At 35.7% G+C, this 21,354-nt stretch overlaps 2 protein-coding genes and 1 pseudogene across 2 annotated transcripts; 1 reads left to right on the forward strand and 2 right to left on the reverse strand.

The window, feature by feature from the left end:
- Window positions 1–383: 383 nt before the first annotated feature.
- LOC109262152 (beta-defensin 131B-like) lies at window positions 384–778 on the reverse strand. Its single transcript, XM_019440571.1, has 2 exons — window positions 774–778; window positions 384–531 (listed from the first exon to the last, which is right to left on the reverse strand). The coding sequence occupies exons 1-2, from the start codon at window positions 776–778 to the stop codon at window positions 384–386; spliced, it is 153 nt and encodes a 50-aa protein (XP_019296116.1).
- A 275-nt stretch (window positions 779–1,053) lies between these two features.
- LOC109262196 (COP9 signalosome complex subunit 5-like) lies at window positions 1,054–1,972 on the reverse strand (annotated as a pseudogene).
- A 6,688-nt stretch (window positions 1,973–8,660) lies between these two features.
- On the forward strand, window positions 8,661–9,299 carry LOC109262197 (THAP domain-containing protein 1-like). Its single transcript, XM_053900681.1, is given in 1 exon segment — window positions 8,661–9,299. A coding segment is annotated over 1 exon segment (639 nt).
- Window positions 9,300–21,354: the final 12,055 nt, after the last annotated feature.

The raw sequence follows: 21,354 nt of genomic DNA on the forward strand, positions 1-21,354 counted from the left end.
ACACATACTAAGTAATATAATCCCCATAACACCATGATGTAGGTATCATTGTTATCTCATTTTGTAGATAAGGAAACTGATATATAGAGAGAGTAAAGAACTTGCTCAAGGTCAGACAGTAAATTGTGGGGCTGGGATATAGTACTATAGGTGAAACAACAACATGGGTGTAGATATAAATTAAAGAAATTAATGTAAAAGCACACACATGAAAATAGAGTGTAAGCCTTTATAAAATTCATATTTACTTTAACCTTGTCATTTAAACATATAATTATCATGAATTTCCTTTATCCATCATATTAATTATTCTTATATAGAAAAGAGTTTTAAACATTTTTAGTTTCTTTTCCCAGAATCTGAAGAAGGTGGAGATAGACTTTTCACCACTTTTTTTCCCTAAATTGAATTCTCTTTGGTTTGCAGCAGATGGTCCAGTCAGCACAGTATTTAATTGCATGTTCATCAGGATTGCACTTCATTCTGCAGTGATAGCGTTTTGAGGAACATATGTCTTTAAAAAATGAGGTCCTGGCTTTGAAAAGAGAAAAAAAAGTTATACTTTTATTTGTATATTTTAATGTCTGAAGTGTTTTATAATAAATTAAAACAACATCAGTAAAGAACTTGCTCAGAAAAAAATAACAACAACAACAAAAAGAAGGCAGAAGAGAAAAGTAGAGATAGTGAATAACAATAAATGAGGATTTCTTCTATAGGGTAGATAAATGGGGCAGTGAGCTAAAGAGGAGAGTTTTTCCTGAGAATATGACAGCATATTTCTGTGTAAAATGGGTAGTTTGTTTAGTAGTGGGGATTCATGATGCAAGAAACAATGTTCCATTTCAGCAGTGAAGTCTTTAACAAGTGAGTGGGGATGAAATCTAGTTACATTATTTTTCATTTTAAAGAGTTTTATTACAGGATGTTATAATCGGAATACTTCAGAGCACCTTCTAGTTAAAATCAGAATTTTGGTAACTGGCTTTAAAAGTGTTCCTTGAGTATTTTTCTCACACTGACTTTCAGTCACAAGTACTACTTAGTGATTGTTTAAGAGATGTTAATTCGGTGAAACAGTTTATCCTCAATAACCTGAGACATCAATCCATGGGTAGCTTCTATGGTAGTTTTACTACATCTGTCACTTTAGCCTTGGCATGTTTGTCTTCTTTCTGTCATGTGTTTCCAAACCCAGCATGAAACTCCCTCATCCCAGCTGGGCTTGCTTCTGACTGTTCTAATTTTTCAGACAAATTAAAGACCTGACCAGTGGTATAGTTTGCATTCGGAAGAAAGCTAGAGGAACTCATCATATTCACACAGTATTTATTCTGCAAAAGCTCAAACAATTTGCGATCCAAGGAGGATTTGAAATATGACACTTGTAAGGCATAATATTGTTTGCATGTTTGTAGCCCTTTGGGTGTGTTCCAAAGGCTCCAAGATTCACTTTCTCTGCAGATATTATTCTTGTTGGGTCAATTACTACTGCTAGGAATGGTTCCTGGAACTGCTGTTTCAGTGTTTGATTACTAACATCAATCCCAGAAAGCCAGCAGCCACAGCCAGGTTGGCTATAATGCCAGCCAATTGCATTTCCAAGGAGGCCAACCTGTTTGGCATTTTCTATATATGCAGCCATGTACTCATATGCAGCCTGAGCACTTATTTACTCGGGTTTCAGTGCAAAGCAAAACTGTCTATAATGATCATGGTTTCACCATCCACCTTTCCTAGCATTAGGTCATCACTTCAGATCAGTTGCTTCCTGATCTGGCACAGGGCCAATGCTGAGATTTTGCAGTACTTAAAGCAATGGCGATCATTAGTCCAGGGCTTCGCCATCAGAATTTCTTGCTGCTGTTTCTTGCATTTCTAGATTTCATCGATATCATGAACAACATGCTTCCTGCACGTTATTGGCCCATTCCCAGGTTTTCTGAGCCATAACACTCCCAGATGCAGCCATCACCGAGGAATCGGAGAAGTCATCTCCTCCCAAGACGCAGCCTCCTGGATGTGGGCTTGGACTCTCTCCACCACAGGTGCAAACTCCTACTAGTCTCTCGAGGCAACCATGACACCTCGTGGAGGGCTAACTTTAAACCAGAAAATGAAGAGAAGGCAGAGGAAGGTAAAATTAGGGGAAGACATATGGTGGTGGGAAAATGCAGAAGTTATCTCTTGGTGCTTTTACTTTCTTGGTGAAATAAAAAGAAATCATCAACTGACAATAAGGAAGTTGAATCTTGGTTCTAACTGTCCAGTATATTTAGGCTCAAAGCCATATCTCCTTTACTGAGGAAGTTTCTAAGATTACACAAATTCCTGTAAGTCATAATTTCTCACTTTGGTTTCCAGTTCTTACCCCCACTTCTCTCTCTCTTTCTATGTCACATAGGCATTTCCTTCTATCTTTTGCCCTCCAAGAAATCTAAGTTTTATAGAGATCATTTCTTTACTTTTATTTTTTAATTTAATTTTTAAAAATTTTATTATTATTATTTTCTTAGGTTTTTTTTTAATTTTCAAACTCACATCCAAGTTAGCATATAGTGCAACAATGATTTCAAGAGTAGATTCCTTAATGCCCCTCACCCATTTAGTCCATCTTCCCTCTCACAACCCCTCCAACAACCTTCTGTTTGTTCTCTGTATTTAAGAGTCTCCTATGTTTTGTCTCCTTCCCTGTTTTTTTTTTTTAATGTTTCTATTTATTTTTGAGAGAGAGAGACAAAATGAGTGGGAGAGGGGCAGAGAGAGAGGGAGACACAGAATCCAAAACAGGCTCCAGGCTCTGAGCTGTCAGCACAGAGCCCGATGTGGGGCTCTAACTCATGAACTGTGAGACCGTGACCTGAGCCGAAGTTGGACACTGAACCGACTGAGCCACCCACGTGCACTTCCCTCCCTGTTTTTGTGTTATTTTTGCTTCCCTTCCCTTATGTTCATGTTTTGTATCTTAAAACACTCCTCATAGGAGTGAAGTCATATGATATTTGTCTTTCTCTGTCTAATTTTGCTTAGGATAATACCCTCTAGTTCCATCCATATAGTAGCAAATGGCAAGATTTCATTCTTTCCAATTGCCAAGTAATACTCCATAGTATGTATATACTACATATTCTTTACCCATTCATCTGTCAATGAACAATTGGGCTCTTTCCATACTTTGGCTATTGTCGATAGTGCTGCTATAAACATTGTGGTGCATGTGCCCCTTCAAAACATCACACCTGTATCCCTTGGATAAATACCTAGTAGTGCAATTGCTGGGTCGTAGGGTAGTTTTATTTTTAATTTTTTGAGGAACCTCCATACTGTTTTCCAGAGTGACTCCCACCAGCAGTGCAAAAGAGATCCTCTTTCTCTGCATCCTCACCAACATCTGTTGTTGCTTGAGTTTTTCATTTTAGCCATTCTGACTGGAGTAAGGTGGTATCTCATTGTGGTTTTAATTTGTATTTTCCTGATTATGGGTGATGTTGAGCATTTTTCCATGTATTTGTTTGCCATCTGGATGTCTTCTTTGGAAAAGTGTCTATTCATGTCTTTTGCCCATTTCTTCACCAGATTATTTTTTTGGTGTTGAGTTTGAGAAGTTCTTTATAGATTTTGGATACTAACCCATCTGCTGTGTCATTTGCAAATATCTTCTCCCATTCTGTCGGTTGCCTTTTAGTTTTGCTGATTGTTTCCTTTGCTGTGAAGAAGCTTTTTATTTTGATAATGTCCCAATAATTCATTTTTGCTTTTGTTTCCCTTGCCTCTGGAGACATGTTGAGTAAAAAGTTGCTGTGGCTGAGGTTAAAGAGGTTTTTTGCCTGCTTTTGCCTCTAGGATTAAAAAATTTTTTTTTAATGTTTATTTTATTTCTGAGAGAGAGAGAGAGAGAGAGAGAGAGAGAGAGAGAGAGAGAATGAGTGGGGGAGGAGCAGAGACAGAGGGTGACACAGGATCCAAAGCAGGTTCCAGGCTTTGAGCTGTCACAGGGGCTTGAACTCACAAAATGTGTGATCATGACCTGAGCCGAAGTTGGTGCTTAACCAACTGAGCCACCCAGCTGTCCCTCTTCTTTAGGATTTTGATGACTTCCTGTCTTATGTTTAAGTATTTCATCCATTTTGAGTTTATTTTTGTGTATGGTGTAAGAAAGTGGTCCAGGTTTATTATTCTGCATGTCGCTGTCCAATTTTCCCAGCACCATTGCTGAAGAGACTATCTTTATTCCATTGGATAGTCTTTCCTGCTTTGTCAAAGATTAGTTGGCCACATGTTTGTGGGTCCATTTCTGGGTTCTCTATTCTGTTCCACTGATCTGAGTGTCTATTTTTGTGCCAATACCATACTTTCTTGATGATTAGAGCTTTGTAATATGTATTGACGTCTGGGATTGTGATGTCTCCAGCTTTGGTTTTCTTTTTCAGGATTGCTTTGACTATTTGGGGTCTTTTATGGTTCCATCCCAATTTTAGGATTTTTCTAGCTCTGTGAATAATGCTGGTGTTGTTTTGACAGGGATTGCATTGAATATGTAGACTGCTTTGGGTAGTATCGACATTTTAATGATATTTGTTCTTCCAATCCAGGAGCATGGAATGTTTTTCCATTTCTTTGTGTCTTCTTCAATTTCTTTCATACGCTTTCTATAGTTTCAGTATATAGATTTTTCATCTCTTTGGTTAGGTTTATTCCTAGATATTTTATGGTTTTTGGTGCAATTGTAAATGGGGTCGATTCCTTGTTTTCTCCTTCTGCTACTTCATTATTGGTGTATGGGAATGCAACCATTTTTGTGCATTGGTTTTATATCTTGTGACTTTCTGAATTCGTGGATCAGTTCTAGCAGTATTTTGGTGGAATTTTTTTCATGTAGAGTATCATGTTATCTGCAAAGAGTGAAAGTTTGACTTCCTCCTGGCCGATTTGGATGCCTTTTATTCCTTTGTGTTGTCTGATTGCTGAAGCTAAGATTTCCAATACTATGTTGAATAACAGTGGTGAGAGTGGACATCCCTGTCTTGTTCCTGACCTTAGGAGGAAAGTTCTCAGTTTTTCCCCTTTGAAGATGATATTAGCGATGGATCTTTCATATATGGTTTTTATGATTTGAGGTATGATCCTTCTATCCCTACTTTCTTGAGGGTTTTTATCAAGAAAGGATGCTGTATTTTGTCAAATACTTCCTCTTCAGCTTTTGAGAGGATCATATGGTTCCTATCCTTTCTTTTATTGATGTGATGTATCACATTGATTGTTTCACAGATATGGAACCAGCCCTGCATCCCAGGTATAAATCCCACTTGGTCGTGGTGAATAATTCTTTTAATGTATTGTTGGATCTGGTTGGCTAGTGTCTTGAGGATTTTTGCATCCATGTTCATCAGGAAAATTGGTCTGTAGTTCTCCTTTTTAGTGGGGTCTGTGTCTCATTTTGGAATCAAGGTAGTACTGGCTTCATAATGAGTTTGGAAGTTTTCTTTCCATTTCTATTTTTTGGAACAGAGTCAAAAGGTTAGGTGTTAACTCTTCTTTAAATGTTCTGTAGAATTCCCCTGGAAAGCCATCTGGCCCTAGACTCTTGTTTTTGGGGGAGATTTCTTATTACTATTTCCATTTTTTTACTGGATATGGGTCTGTTCAAATTTTCTTTCTTCCTATTTCAGTTTTGGTAGTTTATATGTTTCCAGGAATTTGTCCATTTCTTCCAGATTGCCCATTTTATTGGCATATAATTGCTTACAATATTCTCTTATTATTTGCATTTGTGCTGGGTTGGTTGTGATCTCTCCTCTTTCATTCTTGATTTTATGTATTTGGGTAGTTTCCTTTTACTTTTTGATCAACTGGCTAGGAGTTTATCAATTTTGTTAATTCTTTCAAAGAATCAGCTTCTGGTTTCATTGATCTGTTCTACTGTTTTTTTTGTTTTTTGTTTTTGGTTTTGATAGCATTGATTTCTGCTCTAATCTTTATAGTTTCCTGTCTTCTGCTGGGCTTGGGTTTTATTTGCAGTTCTTTTTCCAGCTCTTTAAGGTGTAAGGTTAGATTGTGTATCTGAGACCTTTCTTCCTTTTTTAGGAAGTCCTGGATTGGTATATACTTCCCTCTTATGACCACCTTAGCTCGGTCCTAGAGATTTGGGGCTGTGGTGTTATAATTTTCATTGGCTTCCATGTACTTTTTAGTTTCCTCTTTAACTTCTTGTTAGCCCATTCATTCATTAGTAGAATGTTCTTTAGTCTCCAAGTATTTGTTATCTTTCCAAATTTTTTCTTATGGCTGATTTCGAGTTTCATAGCGTTGTGGTCTGAAAATATGCACAGTATGATTTCCATCTTTTTGTATTTTTTGAAGGTTGACTTGTGTCCTACTATGGAACCTATTCTGGAGAGTGTTCCATGAGCACTGGGGAAGAATGTATATTCTGCTGCTTTAGGATGAAATGTTCTGAATATATCTTTAAGTCCATCCGGTCCAGTGTGTCATTCAAAACCATTGTTTCCTTGTTAATTTTCTGGTTAGATGATCTGTCCATTGTTGTAAGTGAGGTGTTGAAGTCCCCTACTATTATGGTATTATTATCAATGAGTTTCTTTATGTTTGTGATTAATTGATTTATATATTTCGGTGCTACACATTCGGAGCATAAATGTTTACAATTATTACATCTTCTTGGTGGATAGGCCCCTTAATTATGATATAATTAATTATGATATAATTAATTATAATATAATTAATATAATGCCCTTCTTCATCTCTTGTTAGAGTCTTTATTTTAAAATCTGGATTGTCTGATAGAAGTATGGCTACTCTGGCTTTCCTTTGATTACCATTAGCATGATAGATGGTTCTCCATCCCCTTACTTTCAATCTGAAGGTGTCTTTAGATCTAAAATGGGTCTCTTGTAAACAGCATACAGATGGATCTTGTTTTCTTATCCATTCTGTTACCCTATGTCTTTTGATTGGAGTGTTTAGTCCATTGACTTTTAGAGTAAGTACTGAAAGATATGAATTTATTGCCATTGTGTTGCCTGTAGAGTTGGAGTTTCTGGTGGTGTTCTCTGGTCCTTTCTAGTCTTTGTTGCTTTTGGTCTTTTTTTTTTTTTTTCATCTTTTCTCCCCTCAGAGAGTCCCCCTTAAAATTTCTTTCAAAGCTGGTTTAGTGGTCATGACCTCCTTTAATTTTTGTTTGTCTGGGCATACTTTTTATCTCTCCTTCTATTTTGTTTTGTTTTGTTTTGTTTTTTTAAATTTGTTTTTTAACCTTTATTGATTTTTGAGACAGAGAGAGAGAGCATGAATGGAGGAGGTTCAGAGAGAGAGGGAGACACAGAATCTGAAACAGGCTCCAGGCTCTGAGCTGTCAGCACAGAGCCTGACGTGGGGCTCGAACTCATGGACCGTGAGATCATGACCTGAGCCAAAGTCGGACACTCAACTGACTGAGCCACCCAGGCGCCCCTCTCCTTCTATTTTGAATGACAGCCTTGCTGGATAAAGAATTCCTGGCTGCATATTTTTCCAATTCAGCACATTGAATATATTCTGCCACTCCTTTCTGGACTGCCAAGTTTCTGTATATAGGTCTACTATTTACCTGATCTGTCTTCCCTTGTAGGTTAAGGACTTTTTTTTTTTCCCTTGCTGCTTTCATGATTCGTTCCTTGCCTGAGTGTTTTGTGAATTTGACTATGATATGCCTTGTTGATTGTTGGTTTTTGTTGAATCTAATGGGAGTTCTCTGTGCTTCTCGGATTTTGACGTCTGGGTCTTTCTCCAGGTTAGGAAAGTTTTCCACTATGATTTGCTCATACAACCCTTCTACCTCTTTTTCTCTCTCTTCATCTTCTGGGACACCTATGATTCTGATGTTATTCCTTTTAAATGAGCAACTGAGCTCTCTAATTCTTATATAATGCTCTTTTGCCTAAGTTTCAATAGTTTTTTCTGCTTCATTATTCTGCATAAGTTTGTCCTCTACATATATGATTCACTGCTCTGCTTCATCCATCCTGGCCACCGTGGCATAAATTTGAGATTGCAGCTCAGCTATAGCATTTTTTACTTCATCCTGACTAGCTTTTACATCTTTTATCTCTGTAGAAAGGGATTCTAATCTATTTTCAACCCCAGCTAGTATTCTAATTATAGTGATTCTAAATTCTGGTTCAGACATCTTTCTTGTATCTGTGTTGATTAAGTCCCTGGCTGTCATTTCTTCCTGTTCTTTCTCTTGGGGTAAATTCTTTTGTTTCATCACTTTGAAGGAAGAAAAGGAATTAAAGAGTAAAACCAATAAAAATTAAAAAATTTAAAACAATACCAAAAAATCAAATAAAAGCTGCTGGATCCCAGGAGTGGTTTGGTCTGGTTGTTGAAAGAAGCTTGGTAGATTAAAGAAGAACAGGAAAGATAAGAAAAGAGAGATGAGGGTGAAGCTGCCTCCACCATCTTGGAGATGGGCGATGGCTATGGTTCTTCTGCTAATGCAAACAACAAAATGGACACATTAGTCACCGGAGAGAGGTTATCATCACTGTATCTGGTGACCAAAGCTACACAAGAAGCGAGGGTGTCAAAGCCCAGTGCGACAACACTGATAGCTTCTGCCTGCTGGAGCAGCAGAAGTGAAGTGACTGAAAACTGGAAGGATGGTGCAGTCCTATTCCACCTACGGCTGCAAGATCCGATATAAGGATAAGCCTGTTTCTTTCCACAAGTTTCCTGATTCAAGACCCAGTCTTTGTAAAAAATGGGAGGCAGCTATCAGAAGAAAAAACTTTAAACCCACCAAGTATAGCAGTATTTGTTCAGAACACTTTACTCCAGACTGCTTTAAGAGGGAGTGCAACAACAAGTTGCTGAAAGAGAATGCAGTGCCCATGATATTTCTCCGTACTGAGCCACATGACAAGAAGGAAGATCTTCTGGAGCCACAAGAACAGCTTCCCCTGCCTCCTTTAACACCTCCCATTTCCCAGGTTGATGCTGCTATTGGATTACTAATGCCTCCCTTTCAGACCCCTGATAATCTCTCGGTTTTATGTGACCACAACTATACTGTGGAGGATACAATGCACCAGAGAAAAAGGATTCATCAGCTAGAACAACAGGTTGAAAAACTCCGAAAGAAGCTTAAGACCACACAGCACTGATGCAGAAGACAAGAATGACAACTTGAAAAATTAAAGGAGGTTGTTCACTTCCAGAAGGAGAAGGACGACATATCAGAGAGAGGCTATGTGATTCTACCAAATGACTACTTTGAAATAGTTGAAGTGCCAGCATAAAAAAAATGATATTTATATTGGTTTTTAATGGGCAAAACCACACACCTTCTTCTAGCCTATAAAGGAGTTTAATTTGAAAAAAATAACACTTGATTACTTGTATAAAAACAATTCAGAATTTAAAAAAATTAGATATATATTGTAAAATTACAAATTTTTTGTTTGTAATTTCAGGGTTTTTACATTTTAACAAAATATCTTAAAAATTATACTCTAACCTCAGAACTCCAATGTAAGTTGGTTTTAAATTGAGGAGTTTTGTTTTTTGAGTATTTATAGAAATGTAAAAATTGAAAGTAAAGTGAATGAGAACAGTATATAGCAAGGATGATTTAAGTTTAAAATGTAAAATTAATGCAGTTTATTAAAAATTTAGTTACATTATAAATCAGAAGTATAAGTCAGATCATGGGACATAACTTCTCAGAATATATATATTCTTATTCACATATTCTTATTTGTAAAGTCAGAAGATTTGTTCATCTTTCTTAATCACTTGTGAAAGATGAATTGACAAGTCAATACATAAAAAAAATTGGTTGTCTTCAGAGCATAAAATGAAGAGTCATTCTATACCTAATCAATATGGTTACATAACTTTATAAAGTATGAATTTTTTAAAAAGTGGGCCCATCTTTTTTTCCCCACTGTCTAGCATTATTAAATTAGAAGAGTATTTCCAGTGGAAGACACATTCTTAATTAAATAAAGTAAGCATTGTTATTAATAAAGTAACAAAAACGGGGGCCTGATCCATAGTATGCCTTTTTCTTTCACTGCCCCCAAGCTAAGGAGCATCTAGTTTCCAACTGTAGTTATATCTGTATCCAAATCTCTAATAAATGTGTTGTGTAAGTAGAGTTTGATTTGTACCGTAATAGGACTAACTGGTTTTGGTCAAGCCTTCACATAAAAAAGGAATTCTTCACTTTTAACACAAGTTAGGAATGATATCCCATTTACTTAAATGAGTGATTTATATTCCAGAGCAACCTAATGTGTAGTGTTTATTTTACTGAATGTTAAGATTTAAACACTGAAGTTTCTTTTCAAACTATGAGTTGTGTTCTGACTTTGTGAGAAGTTTTAGTTATATATTTGAAATGAAAATATGTTCTGACTAAACAAATACTGCCTTAGGAATTATCTACTTAGATTTACAATAAGTGTTCCAATTATAATTATTTTATATTTCAAAGTATACTGAGATAGTTGAAGAGTAACAGGCCTTTTTAAGGCAGTATTAAAAATCTGAAACAATGACATTCAGAAGTGTCTTTTGTAGATGTAGATTCCAATCTAATTTACTACTATCCTGCCAGTGGATAATACCGTGATTTTTTATGAACCAGTATTTCAAAAATAGAAATTATGATCAAAAGATTGCTTGACGTTATGTTGTCTGATAACATTTAGAACTAATTCTAATGAATTAGAAGACTTTCTCTAGTTATTCGTGAATCTCATCCCTGTTTTGGAAAATAGTTTTGTTACCTGGATTTCATGCCTAGACACTAAAGTTTAGCTTTTTTCTTATAATTTTTGGTATTCCCTTTAAATCTCCATGTCTTTCCAAATCCTTTCTTTACAATTTTATGTTAAAGAACTTGAGATATTTAAGCTGCCATGTTTCCCACAGTTTATACTTTTTTGATTGCATACTTTTGGAGAATTCAACATGTTCTTGTGTCCTTCATATTTTGACAGATTGCCAGCTAGGTTCAGAGACTGGTTGATTCCCGGAGCTAGCTGCACTGTAGTTGGTGTTGTGTGTAGGTGTTTGGTCAGGAGGGCGCATAATGTCTAGTTGTCTCTCTTTTGGAGATAATAGCAGCTATTGATGCACAATGGCTACAGTCATTAATACAATGGGGGTTGCATACTGGAGATACTGTAATTATATAATGTCTTTCATTGTTGTAATATTTTGATAGACACTTTTTTAAAATAAAGAGACACTTTCTTTAATCTATTTTTGTTTTTTAACCACTTTATTATGCTATGACTGATATATGAAAAGCTATACATATTTGATATATGCAACTTGATATGTTTGGGGGCAGGTCTATACCTGTAAAACCATCATCATCATTAAGGCCATAGACCTAGCTATCAACTACCAAAATTTCTTCCCATCTCCATTATTATTACTGTTGTTGTTGTTGTTGTCATTATTGTAAGAATACTTAGTGTAAGATCTATCCTCTTAGCCTCTTGTAAGTATATGATATAGTATTGTTAGTTATAGTACTCTGTGTATAGTGGAACTTCAGAAGTTATTTATCTTGTGTAATGAAACTTTGTACCCTTTAGCCAACAACTTCCTGTTTTCTGCACCAGCCCCAGGTAACAATGATTCTATTCTCTGTTACTATTAGGGTGACTTTTTTAGATTCCATATATAAGTGAGATCATGCAGTATTTGTCTTTCTGTGTCTGGCTTATTTCACTTAGCATAATGTTCATCCATGTTGTCACAAATGGCAAAATTTCCTTCTCAGAATAATGATTCATTTTCTGTATGTATCACATTTTCTTCTTGTGTGTGTGTTTTACCTTTATTGAGGAATGATCAAGAAAAATGGTATAATTTAAAATGTATAGTGCAATGTTTGGATACAATATACGTTGTGAATTGATTACCACCACAAGATAATCAACCTACTCACCATCTCACATAGTTACCTTCTTTTTTGGGGGGGGAGATGGGGGAAGATCACTTGGGATCTACTCTCAGCAAATTTCAAGTATATGGTACATTACTGTTAACTATGGTCACGATGCTCTACATTAAGTCTCTAGAACTTGTTCGTTTTATAACTGAAACTTTGTACCCTTTGGCCAAAATATGTCCATTCCCCTCGCTCTCCTCACTCTGGCAACCACCATTATCCTATCTACTTCCTTGAGTTCAACTTTTTTATAGTCCACAGGTAAATGAGATCACACAGTATTGGTGTTTGTGTGTCTCGCTCACTTGACTTAGCATTCTGTTCTTCAGGTTTGTCCATATTGTTGCAAATGGAATAGGTTCCTTTTTTTTCTTCAAATTTTTATTTAATTCTAGTTAGTTAACATATAGTGCAATATTGATTTCCGGAGTAGAATTTAGTCATTTGTCACTTGCGTATAACACCCAGTGCTCATTAAAACAAGTGCCCCACTTAATACTCATAAGGCTGAATAATATTCCTTTATATATAGGGGCACTGGGTGGCTCAGTTGGTTAAGCATCTGACCTTGGCTCAAGTCATGGTCACACAGTTGTTGAGTTCAAGCCCCGTGTTGGGCTCCATGCTGACAGCTCTGAGCCTGGAGCCTGCTTTGGATTCTGTGTCTCTGTCTCTCTCTATCCTTCCCTGCTCTCACTCTGTCTGTCTGTCTCTCTGTTTCTCAAAAATAAATATTCCTTTATAAATGTACACACCACAATTTCTTTCTTTGTTCATCAACTGACTGACAGACACTTATGTTGTTTTCATATCTTGGCTAGTGTGAAAAATGCTGCAGTAAACCTGGGGGTACAGATATCTCTTCAACATCCTGATATTATTTCCTTTGGATATATGCTCAGAAGTGGACATACTAGATCATATGGTAGTTCTAATTTTAATTTTTTGAGAAGACTTCATATTGGGTTTCATAATGGCTGCACCAATTTACATGCATACCTAAAGCATACAAAGGTTCCCTTTACTAGATGTATTTTCAGTCTTTTTTTGTTTGTTTTTGTTTTTGATAACAGACATTGTAGCAAGCGTGGGGTGATATCTCACTGTTGTTTTGTTTTTTTAATTAACATTTTATTTATTTATTTATTTATTTATTTATTTATTTATTTATTTATTTTTGAGAGACAGAGAGAGAGCGCCCGTGCACGTGTGCACACGTGCATGCATGCAGGGAGGAGCAGGGAGAGAGGGAAAGGGACAATCTTAAGCAGGTTTCATACCCAGTGTGGAGCCCAACTTGGGGCTCGATGTCAAAACTGTGAGATCATGATCTGAGTTGAAATGAAGAGTAAGATGCTTAACATCTGAGCACCCCAGGCGCCCCTCATTGTGGTTTTGATATGCATTTCTCTTATGATTAGTGATAGAGAACACATTTTTTGTATTCCTCCTGGTTATTTGTATATCTTCTTTGGAAAAATATCTATTCAGATCTTTTGCCTGATTTTAAATTGGTTTATTATTATTTTTGGCTATTGAGTTGCGTGAGTTTCTTATATATTTTGAATATTAACCCTTTATTGAGTATTTTCTCCTATTCTGCAGGCTGTCCTCTCAGTCTCTTGATTGTTCCTTTTGCTGTGAGCTTTTTAGTTTGATGCAGTCTTACGTGTCTAATTTTGCTTTTGTTGCTTGTGCTTTGGTGCATATCCAAGATATCATTGCCAAGAAGACCAATGTCATAAAGCTCTTCCTCTGTCTTCTATGAATTTTATAGTTTCAGGTCTCATGTTTGAATCTTTAATCTATTTTGAATAGATTTTTCTCTCTATATACATACTGTTTTGCATGTGGCTTTCTGGTTTTCCTAACACCATTTGTTGAGGAGACTATCCTTTCTCCACTATGTAGTCTTAGAACTTTTGTGAAATATCAGTTCACTCTATCTGGATGGACTTATTTATGGGTCCTGTATTCTCTTCCATTGGTTTACAGGTCTTTTTATGCCAGTATCATTTTAAAAAATTATTGTAGTTTTGTAATATATTTTGAAATCAGGAAGAGCACCTCCAGCTTTGTTCTTCTTGCTCAAAATTGCTTCGGCTATTCACAGGCTTTTGTGGTTTCATCTGACTTTTAGAGTTTTTTTTCTTCCTTCCTTTCTTCCTTCCTTCTTTTCATTCTTTCATTTTCTTCTATTTAAAAATTTTTAATCTTTGTTGTAAGAATTTCTTTAAACAGTATTTTAGTGTTGTTTTTCTCTTTCTGTAAAAAATGACTTTAGGATTTTTATAAGGACTTTATTGAATCTGTAGATTGCTTTGGGTGGTATGAATATTTTAACAATATTCTTTCAACCCACAAACATGGGATATTCTTCCATTTATTTGTGTCTTCTTTAATTTTTCATCGATGTTTTGTAGTCTTCAGTGTACAAATCTTTCATCTCCTTGGTTAATTTGTATTCTTAAGCATTTTATTCTTTTGAAGTTATTATAAATGGGATTGTTTTCATAGTTCCTTTTTTGAATAGTGTTGTTTGTGTATAGAAATGCAACAGTTTTTGTATGTTGATTTTGTGTTTTATAACTTATTCAGTTCTTTTGTTACTTCTAAGAGTTGTAGGTGGTGTCTTGGGGTTTTCTACATACAATATCATTTCATTTGTGCATGAGGATAATTTTTTAAAATTTGGATACCATTTATTTCTTTTATTTGCCTAATTGCTCTGGTAAAGATTCCTAGTACTATATTGAATAGAAATGGCAGGAGTGAGCATCCTTGCCTTGTTCCTTATCTTAGAGGAAAAGCTTTCAGTTTTTTACTGTTCAATATAAGTGAAAAATTTCTTTTAACATTTTTTTGTAAGGCTTTTATACTAGTAACACATTCCCTCAAGTTTGTTTGTCATAGATATTTTTTGTTTCATAAATCAGACAGAGAAAGGCAAATAATATATGTTATCATTTCTATGTGGAATCTAAAAAAAGCTGATTTCATAGAAGCAGAGAATACAGTGGTGATTACTAGGGGCTAAGGGGTAGGGAAAATGGGGAAATGTTGGTCAAAGGGTACAAACTATCTTATAAATTTGTACTGAAAGCTGAGCATGATGTAATGGGCTAAAGGAATTGAGATAAATAAATCTTTAGTGTGAGATTTTCTGTTTCTCTTGCTAGGGGTTAAGCTGTTTTTATTTTTCACTTTAACAGTAGCTATTAGAAGTGAAAATTTCTTCTGATTTCTTTGCTTTTATATTCCCAAATGCCTTTGGATTTACCTCAAGATGACTTCTTGAATAAGGTCTGAGACACGCAGTTCTTCCAGTTGTATTCCCCTTTTGTAATATTTTGGTGTGGGGGGCAGAGAAATCATTTTATAGTCCTATGATTAGATATCAGTTGTTAGTGATACTGTGCCCCTTGAAGGGCTATGACCTTCACAAATTGTTTCTCAGTACTCCCCTCTCCCACCCTTAGGTGAGACAAGAGTCTAGAGGAGACTGGAGTTGGGCAATTTTCCTTCCCCCATGTGGAAACCTAGATCAGGCTAGAGTTGGGTATTTCACTTTCACCTGGTCACTCTGGCCCTGGTAAAACCTCAGTTGGTTAGGTTCTGGTGATATAGTTTCTTTTGAGGGCAGGCTTTGTTAAGAACAGATTGATCTGGGTATATTTCAAAATGACTACTCTCATCTCTTTCTGCTGGACCTATGAAAGGATTTTCTTCCTAATAATCATTGTAAAAACCTGTTAGCACTCCAGGAAGTAAAATTCATAGTAGTGTGAAAGCACCCCTAAGACTTTTTTTCTTAATTTCTAGGTTTTAACTCTCGAATTTATATTGAGTTTCCTGAAATTTGTCAATTACCCTGGTACTTGTTCTCATGGAAAATGCACATAAGCTTCTGTTCTGGTAAGTTTTAATTCTCTGTATCCACTTTTCTATCTCTCTAATTATGGGGGCTGTGGTTTGCTCTGTGACTTCAGTTCTCTGAGAGACGAAAGAAAGAGTTGTTGGCTTTCAATTCATTCCGCTCTTCTCTTTCTGTGAAAATGGCAGTTATGGTTCTAAGCTCCTTACATGCTAAACCAGAAACCAGAAGAAAGTTTCCCAAACAGTTTTATTTTAGTAAAAATTTTATTTATTTATTTATTTTGAGAGAGAAAGAGTTAGAGAGAGAGCGAGCATGAGCAGGGAAGGAGCAGAGAGAGAGGGATAGGGAAATGCACAAGTAGGCTCTTGAGCTGTTAGTGCAGGAACCTGATGTGGGGCTCCATCCCACAAACCGTGCAATCATGACCTGAGCTGAAGTTGGACACTTAACCAACTGAGTCACCCAGGAGTCCCAAGTCTAATATTGTTTTTAAAGAACTCTTCAGAAACCCAAGAAATATAATTTACATATGCACTTTTACAGTGGACTGATTGCTGAAATTTATATGAGCTGTTGCAATGAATTTATAGAATATATTTTAATGTATTTCTATCTACTATATGTAAAAGAATTAAAAGTTTAGGATTTTAGCAAGTATATGGTAATGATTCACCTGTTTCACAAATAATGAGAGCACAGAGCTTATATGCTTGTCATGTTTATAGAAACTGGAGTATACAGTGAATAAAAAAATTCTTACTGTCCTGGAAAGGGGGTAGAAATGAAAGAACTAAGAGGAATAAATTCCAAGCATACATCTTAAAGATGATGGTTTGCTGAAGGTTAATAAACTGTTTAAATTCTTTCTGTAATGGCAGATTCTGGCAAATATTTGTAGTAAGGAAAATCAATTTTCCAATAATTAGCTTTAAATATGCTCAAATGTTGGAATGAAAATTCTGTTCACTGGCTGGACCAGGGAAGTCTGCTATAGAAAGTTTTTTCATCGTTTCCTGTTAGTCTGTATGTGTCTTTCAGCCTGGAGGGAGTCTCTTTTAGGCAGCATGGAGATGAATCTTTTTTTTTTTTTATTTAAAAAAAATTTTTTTTTCAACGTTTATTTATTTATTTTTGGGACAGAGAGAGACAGAGCATGAACGGGGGAGGGGCAGAGAGAGAGGGAGACACAGAATCGGAAACAGGCTCCAGGCTCTGAGCCATCAGCCCAGAGCCTGACGCGGGGCTCGAACTCACGGACTGCGAGATTGTGACCTGGCTGAAGTCGGGCGCCCAACCAACTGCGCCACCCAGGCGCCCCTCTTTTTTTTTTTTTTAAATCAATGTAGACCTCTTATGTCTTTTGATTGGAGCATTTAATCCATTTACATTTTAAGTAATTATTATACTTAAATGTATTTACTGTCATTTTATTAATTGCTTTCTGGTTGTTTTGTAGTTCTCTTTTCCCTTCTTTTTCTCCTGCTCTTTTTCCTTGTGAATTGATGACTTTTTTAGTGTTATACTTGATTTCCTTTATTTTTTTGGATCTATTATAGGTTTTTGGTTTGTGATTACCACGAGGTTCATACAAAGCATCTTATGTATATAGAGGTCTATTTAAAGTGGATGATTACTTAAGTTCAAATATATTCTAAAAGAACTACATTTTTACTCCCCATTCTATATTTTGTGTATATGATGTTACATTTGACATCTTTTATTTTGGGTGTCCCTTAAGTAATTATTGTCGATATTATTGATTACTAGTTTTGTCTTTTAATATTCATACTGGCTTTATAAATGGTTGGTTTACTGACTTTAGTATATATTTGCTTTTACCAGGGAATTTTTTTTCCATTCATAATTTTCTTCTCATTACGGCCTTTTTCTTTCCACTTAAGACCTTTCAACATTTCTTATAAGTCTGATTTAGTGGTGATGGACTCCTTTAGTTTTTGCTTGTATTTGAAATTCTTTATCTCTCTTCCAGTTCTGAATTAAAATCTTTCCATGTAGAGAACTCTTGGCTGGAACTTTTTTCCTCCAGCACTTTTAATATGTTGTGCCACTCTCTTCTGGCTTACAAAGTTTCTGCTGAAAAGTCTGCTTATAGCCTTATGAGGTTTCCTCTGTATGTAATAAGTTGTTGCTACTTTTAAGATTCTTTCTTTCTATCTTTAACTTTTATCATTTTAATTATAATGTGTCTTGGTTTGGGTCTCTTTGGTTTCATCATATGTGTAACTTCCTGGGAATCTGTATGTTTGTTTTGTTCCTCAGATTACGGAAGTTTGCGGCCATTCTTTCTTCAAATAAGTTTTCTGGCCCTTTCTTTTTCCTATCTGGTTCTTTGTAATGCAAAAGTTATTACAATTGATGTCCCAAAGGTCCCTTAAGTTATCTTTATTATTATTGTTATTATTATTATTATTATTATTATTTTTCTTTTTGCTGCTCTGTCTGGATGAGTTCTATTGCTTGTCTTCTAGCTCTCTGATATGATTTTCAGCTTCAGCCAGTCTGTTGTTGAACCCCTACTATATTTTTTAGTTCAGTTATTGTATTCTTCATCTCTATGACTTCTGTTTGGAACTTTGTTATATTTTTTATCTCTTTGTTGAGGATCTTACTGTGTTTATCCATTCTTCTCCTGAGTCCACTGCACATCATTATTATCATTACTTTGAACTCTTTACCAGGTAGATTTCTTATTTCTGTTTTATTAATGCTTTTTTTTTTGATGTTTTATCTTGTTCTATCTTTTGGAATGTATTTCTCTGTCTCGTCATTTTCCCTGGCTCTGTTTGTTTCTATTTATTGGTCAGATTAAGTACCTTTCCTAGTCCTGAAGGAGCAGCCTTTTTTAGGAGATGTCACTTGGAGCCCAGGAATGCAATGTCCTCTGACTATTAGAGTTGGCGTGCTCAAAGGTTTTCTCCTATGTGGGCTGCACACACCTGTCTGCTGTTGTGGAGTGTGTATGTGGTAGAAGGGTTGCACTGTGGGATTGGGTAGGGTTGGTGTCAGCCTGACTGTGACACATGGCTGTGTTGGGACATGGAGGTGGGCTGAACCATTGCCTGACCCAGCTATGTATTTGTATTACAAGGATTGGTAGGGTTCTCAGCTGGTTATGCACACTGTCTCCCAAAAGTTAGAAGGATAGTTTCAAAATGTCACATGCCAGTGCCAACCTTAGCAAGTTAGAATGAGGTCACAAATATGGCATCCACTAGTGTCTCCATCCCTGGGAAAGTTCTGGCAGGCAATTTAAAATTAATAAGTAGATTTTCTTCACATATGGTCTAGGCTCTTTTCATGTTGTTATTTTGCCTTGGCTCCCAGGGTGAGCAAGTCTGCCATAAACCCTATAAGAATGGGTTCATATTCCCTAGAGTTCAATGGTTTTCCTGGACATATTTCACATTGGTTTTTCAAAGACTAGTATTTAGGGGGCTTGTGAAAAATCTAAGGGTTGTAGTCCCTGATGTGGAGCACACATCCCTTACTTCTCAGGAAAAAATTCCATATTTTTGAGATCTCCCAATTGTGGATCACCACACCCAGGGTGGGGCTTACTTGGCCAGATGATGTCCTGCCTTTCCTACCCATCTCAATGTTGTCCTTTTTGTCCTTTGTTGTGGATGCTCTGTTCAACCAGTTTCCTAGTTTTTTTCAGAGGAAATTATTCCATATATGGTTGTATATTTGTTGTATCTTTGAGATGGAGTAAATTCAGGGTCTTCCTTTGCCACCATTTTGAACTAAACCTACATTTTTTTAGAGATATTGTGAATGAGATAATTTTCTTTATTTCTTCTGCTGATATTTAGTTGTTGTGTATAGAAAAGCAACTGTTTTGTGTATTTTGATTTTTTTTTTTAATTTTAGAGAGAGAGAGAGTGGAGGAGAGAGGCAGAGGGAGAGAGAAAGAATCTCAAGCAGGCTCCATGCTGAGCATGGAGCTCAATGTGAGGCTCAATCCCACAACCCTGGGATCATGATCTGTGCCAAAATCAAGAGTTGGACGCTCAGACAACTGAGCCACCCAGGCACCCCTGTATGTTGATTTTATATCTTGAATCTTTACTGAATTTGTTGATTAATTCCAAAAGGTTTTGGCTGAGTAAGGATTTGCTCTATGGTTATATCACCTGCAAATAATGACAATTTTACTTAACCATTTCAATTTGGATGCATTTCATTTCTTAGTCTTGCCTAATTATTTTAGTTAGGATTTTCAGAACTATGTCGAATAAGAATAGTGAGAGTGGAAACTCTTGTCTTATTCTTGATCTTAGAGGAAAAGCTTTCAACCTTTTATAGTTGAGTATGATATTAGCTGTGGGTTTGTCATATGTGGTCCATATTATTGTCCTTCTATACAAAATTTGTTGAGGGTTTTTATCATTAATAGATGTACTTTGTCGGATGATTTTTCTGCATCTATTGAGAATATCATATGATTTTTGTCTTTCATTGTATTAATTTAGTGTATTATATGTATTGATTTGGATATGTTGAACCATATTTGCATTTTAGGAATAAATCCCAGTTGATCACGGTGTAGCATACTTTTAATGTGTTGTTGAATTTAGTTTGCTAATATTTTGTAGAGAGTTTTTGCATCTATATTCATCAGGAATGTTAGACTGGTTTTATTACTTTTTTGTAGTGTTTTTACCTGGCTTTGGTGTCAGAGTAAATCTGGCCAGATGAAATGAGCTTGGGAGTGTTCCCTCCTCTTCAATTTTTTGGACAGTTGAGAAGAATTGATGTTAAGTTTTCTTTAAATATTTGGTATAACTCACCAATGAAACCATTTGTTCCTAGGGTTCTTTGTGTGGAAGGTTTTTGATAACTGATTCAATTTTTTATTTATTATTGGTCTGTTCAGGTTTTCTATTTCTTCCTGATTCAGTTTTTGTCGGTTGTATGTTTCTAGAAATTTATCCATTTTTTCTAGGTTATCCAACTTTTTGGCATATAATCATTCATAGTGAATGATCAATGATACAATTATGATCCAATGATTTCTGTGGTATCAGTTCCAATGTTTGCTCTTTCATTTTTTATTTTATTTATTTGAAACCCCTTTTTTCCTCCTTAGGTAGTCTAGATAAAGGTTTGTACATTTTATATTTTCAGAAAAACAACTCATTTCACTGATATTTCCTATTTTTTTTCTGGTGTCTATTTTATTTCTTTCCACTTTAGTCTTTTTTATTTCCTTCCTTCAGCTGACTTTGGCCTTAGTTTGCTTTTCTTTTTAGTTCTTGGATATAGAGTGAGCTTGTTTACTTGAAGTATTTCTGTTTTCTTTTTTAAAAAATCATTTTAAGGATAGTTTACATTTGTTCCAGGTGTATGAACAGTGATGCAACATCTCTATACATTGTGCTATGCTTGTCACAGGCGTAGCTACCATTTGTCACCATACAATGCAGTTACAATATCTTTGGCTATGTTATCTATGCTGTGACTTTTATTAACGTGACTTACCCTT

The sequence above is a fragment of the Panthera pardus genome, unplaced genomic scaffold, assembly GCF_024362965.1.
Source record: "Panthera pardus isolate Hobbes unplaced genomic scaffold, ASM2436296v1 HiC_scaffold_13, whole genome shotgun sequence".
NCBI classification, from domain to species: domain Eukaryota; kingdom Metazoa; phylum Chordata; class Mammalia; order Carnivora; family Felidae; genus Panthera; species Panthera pardus.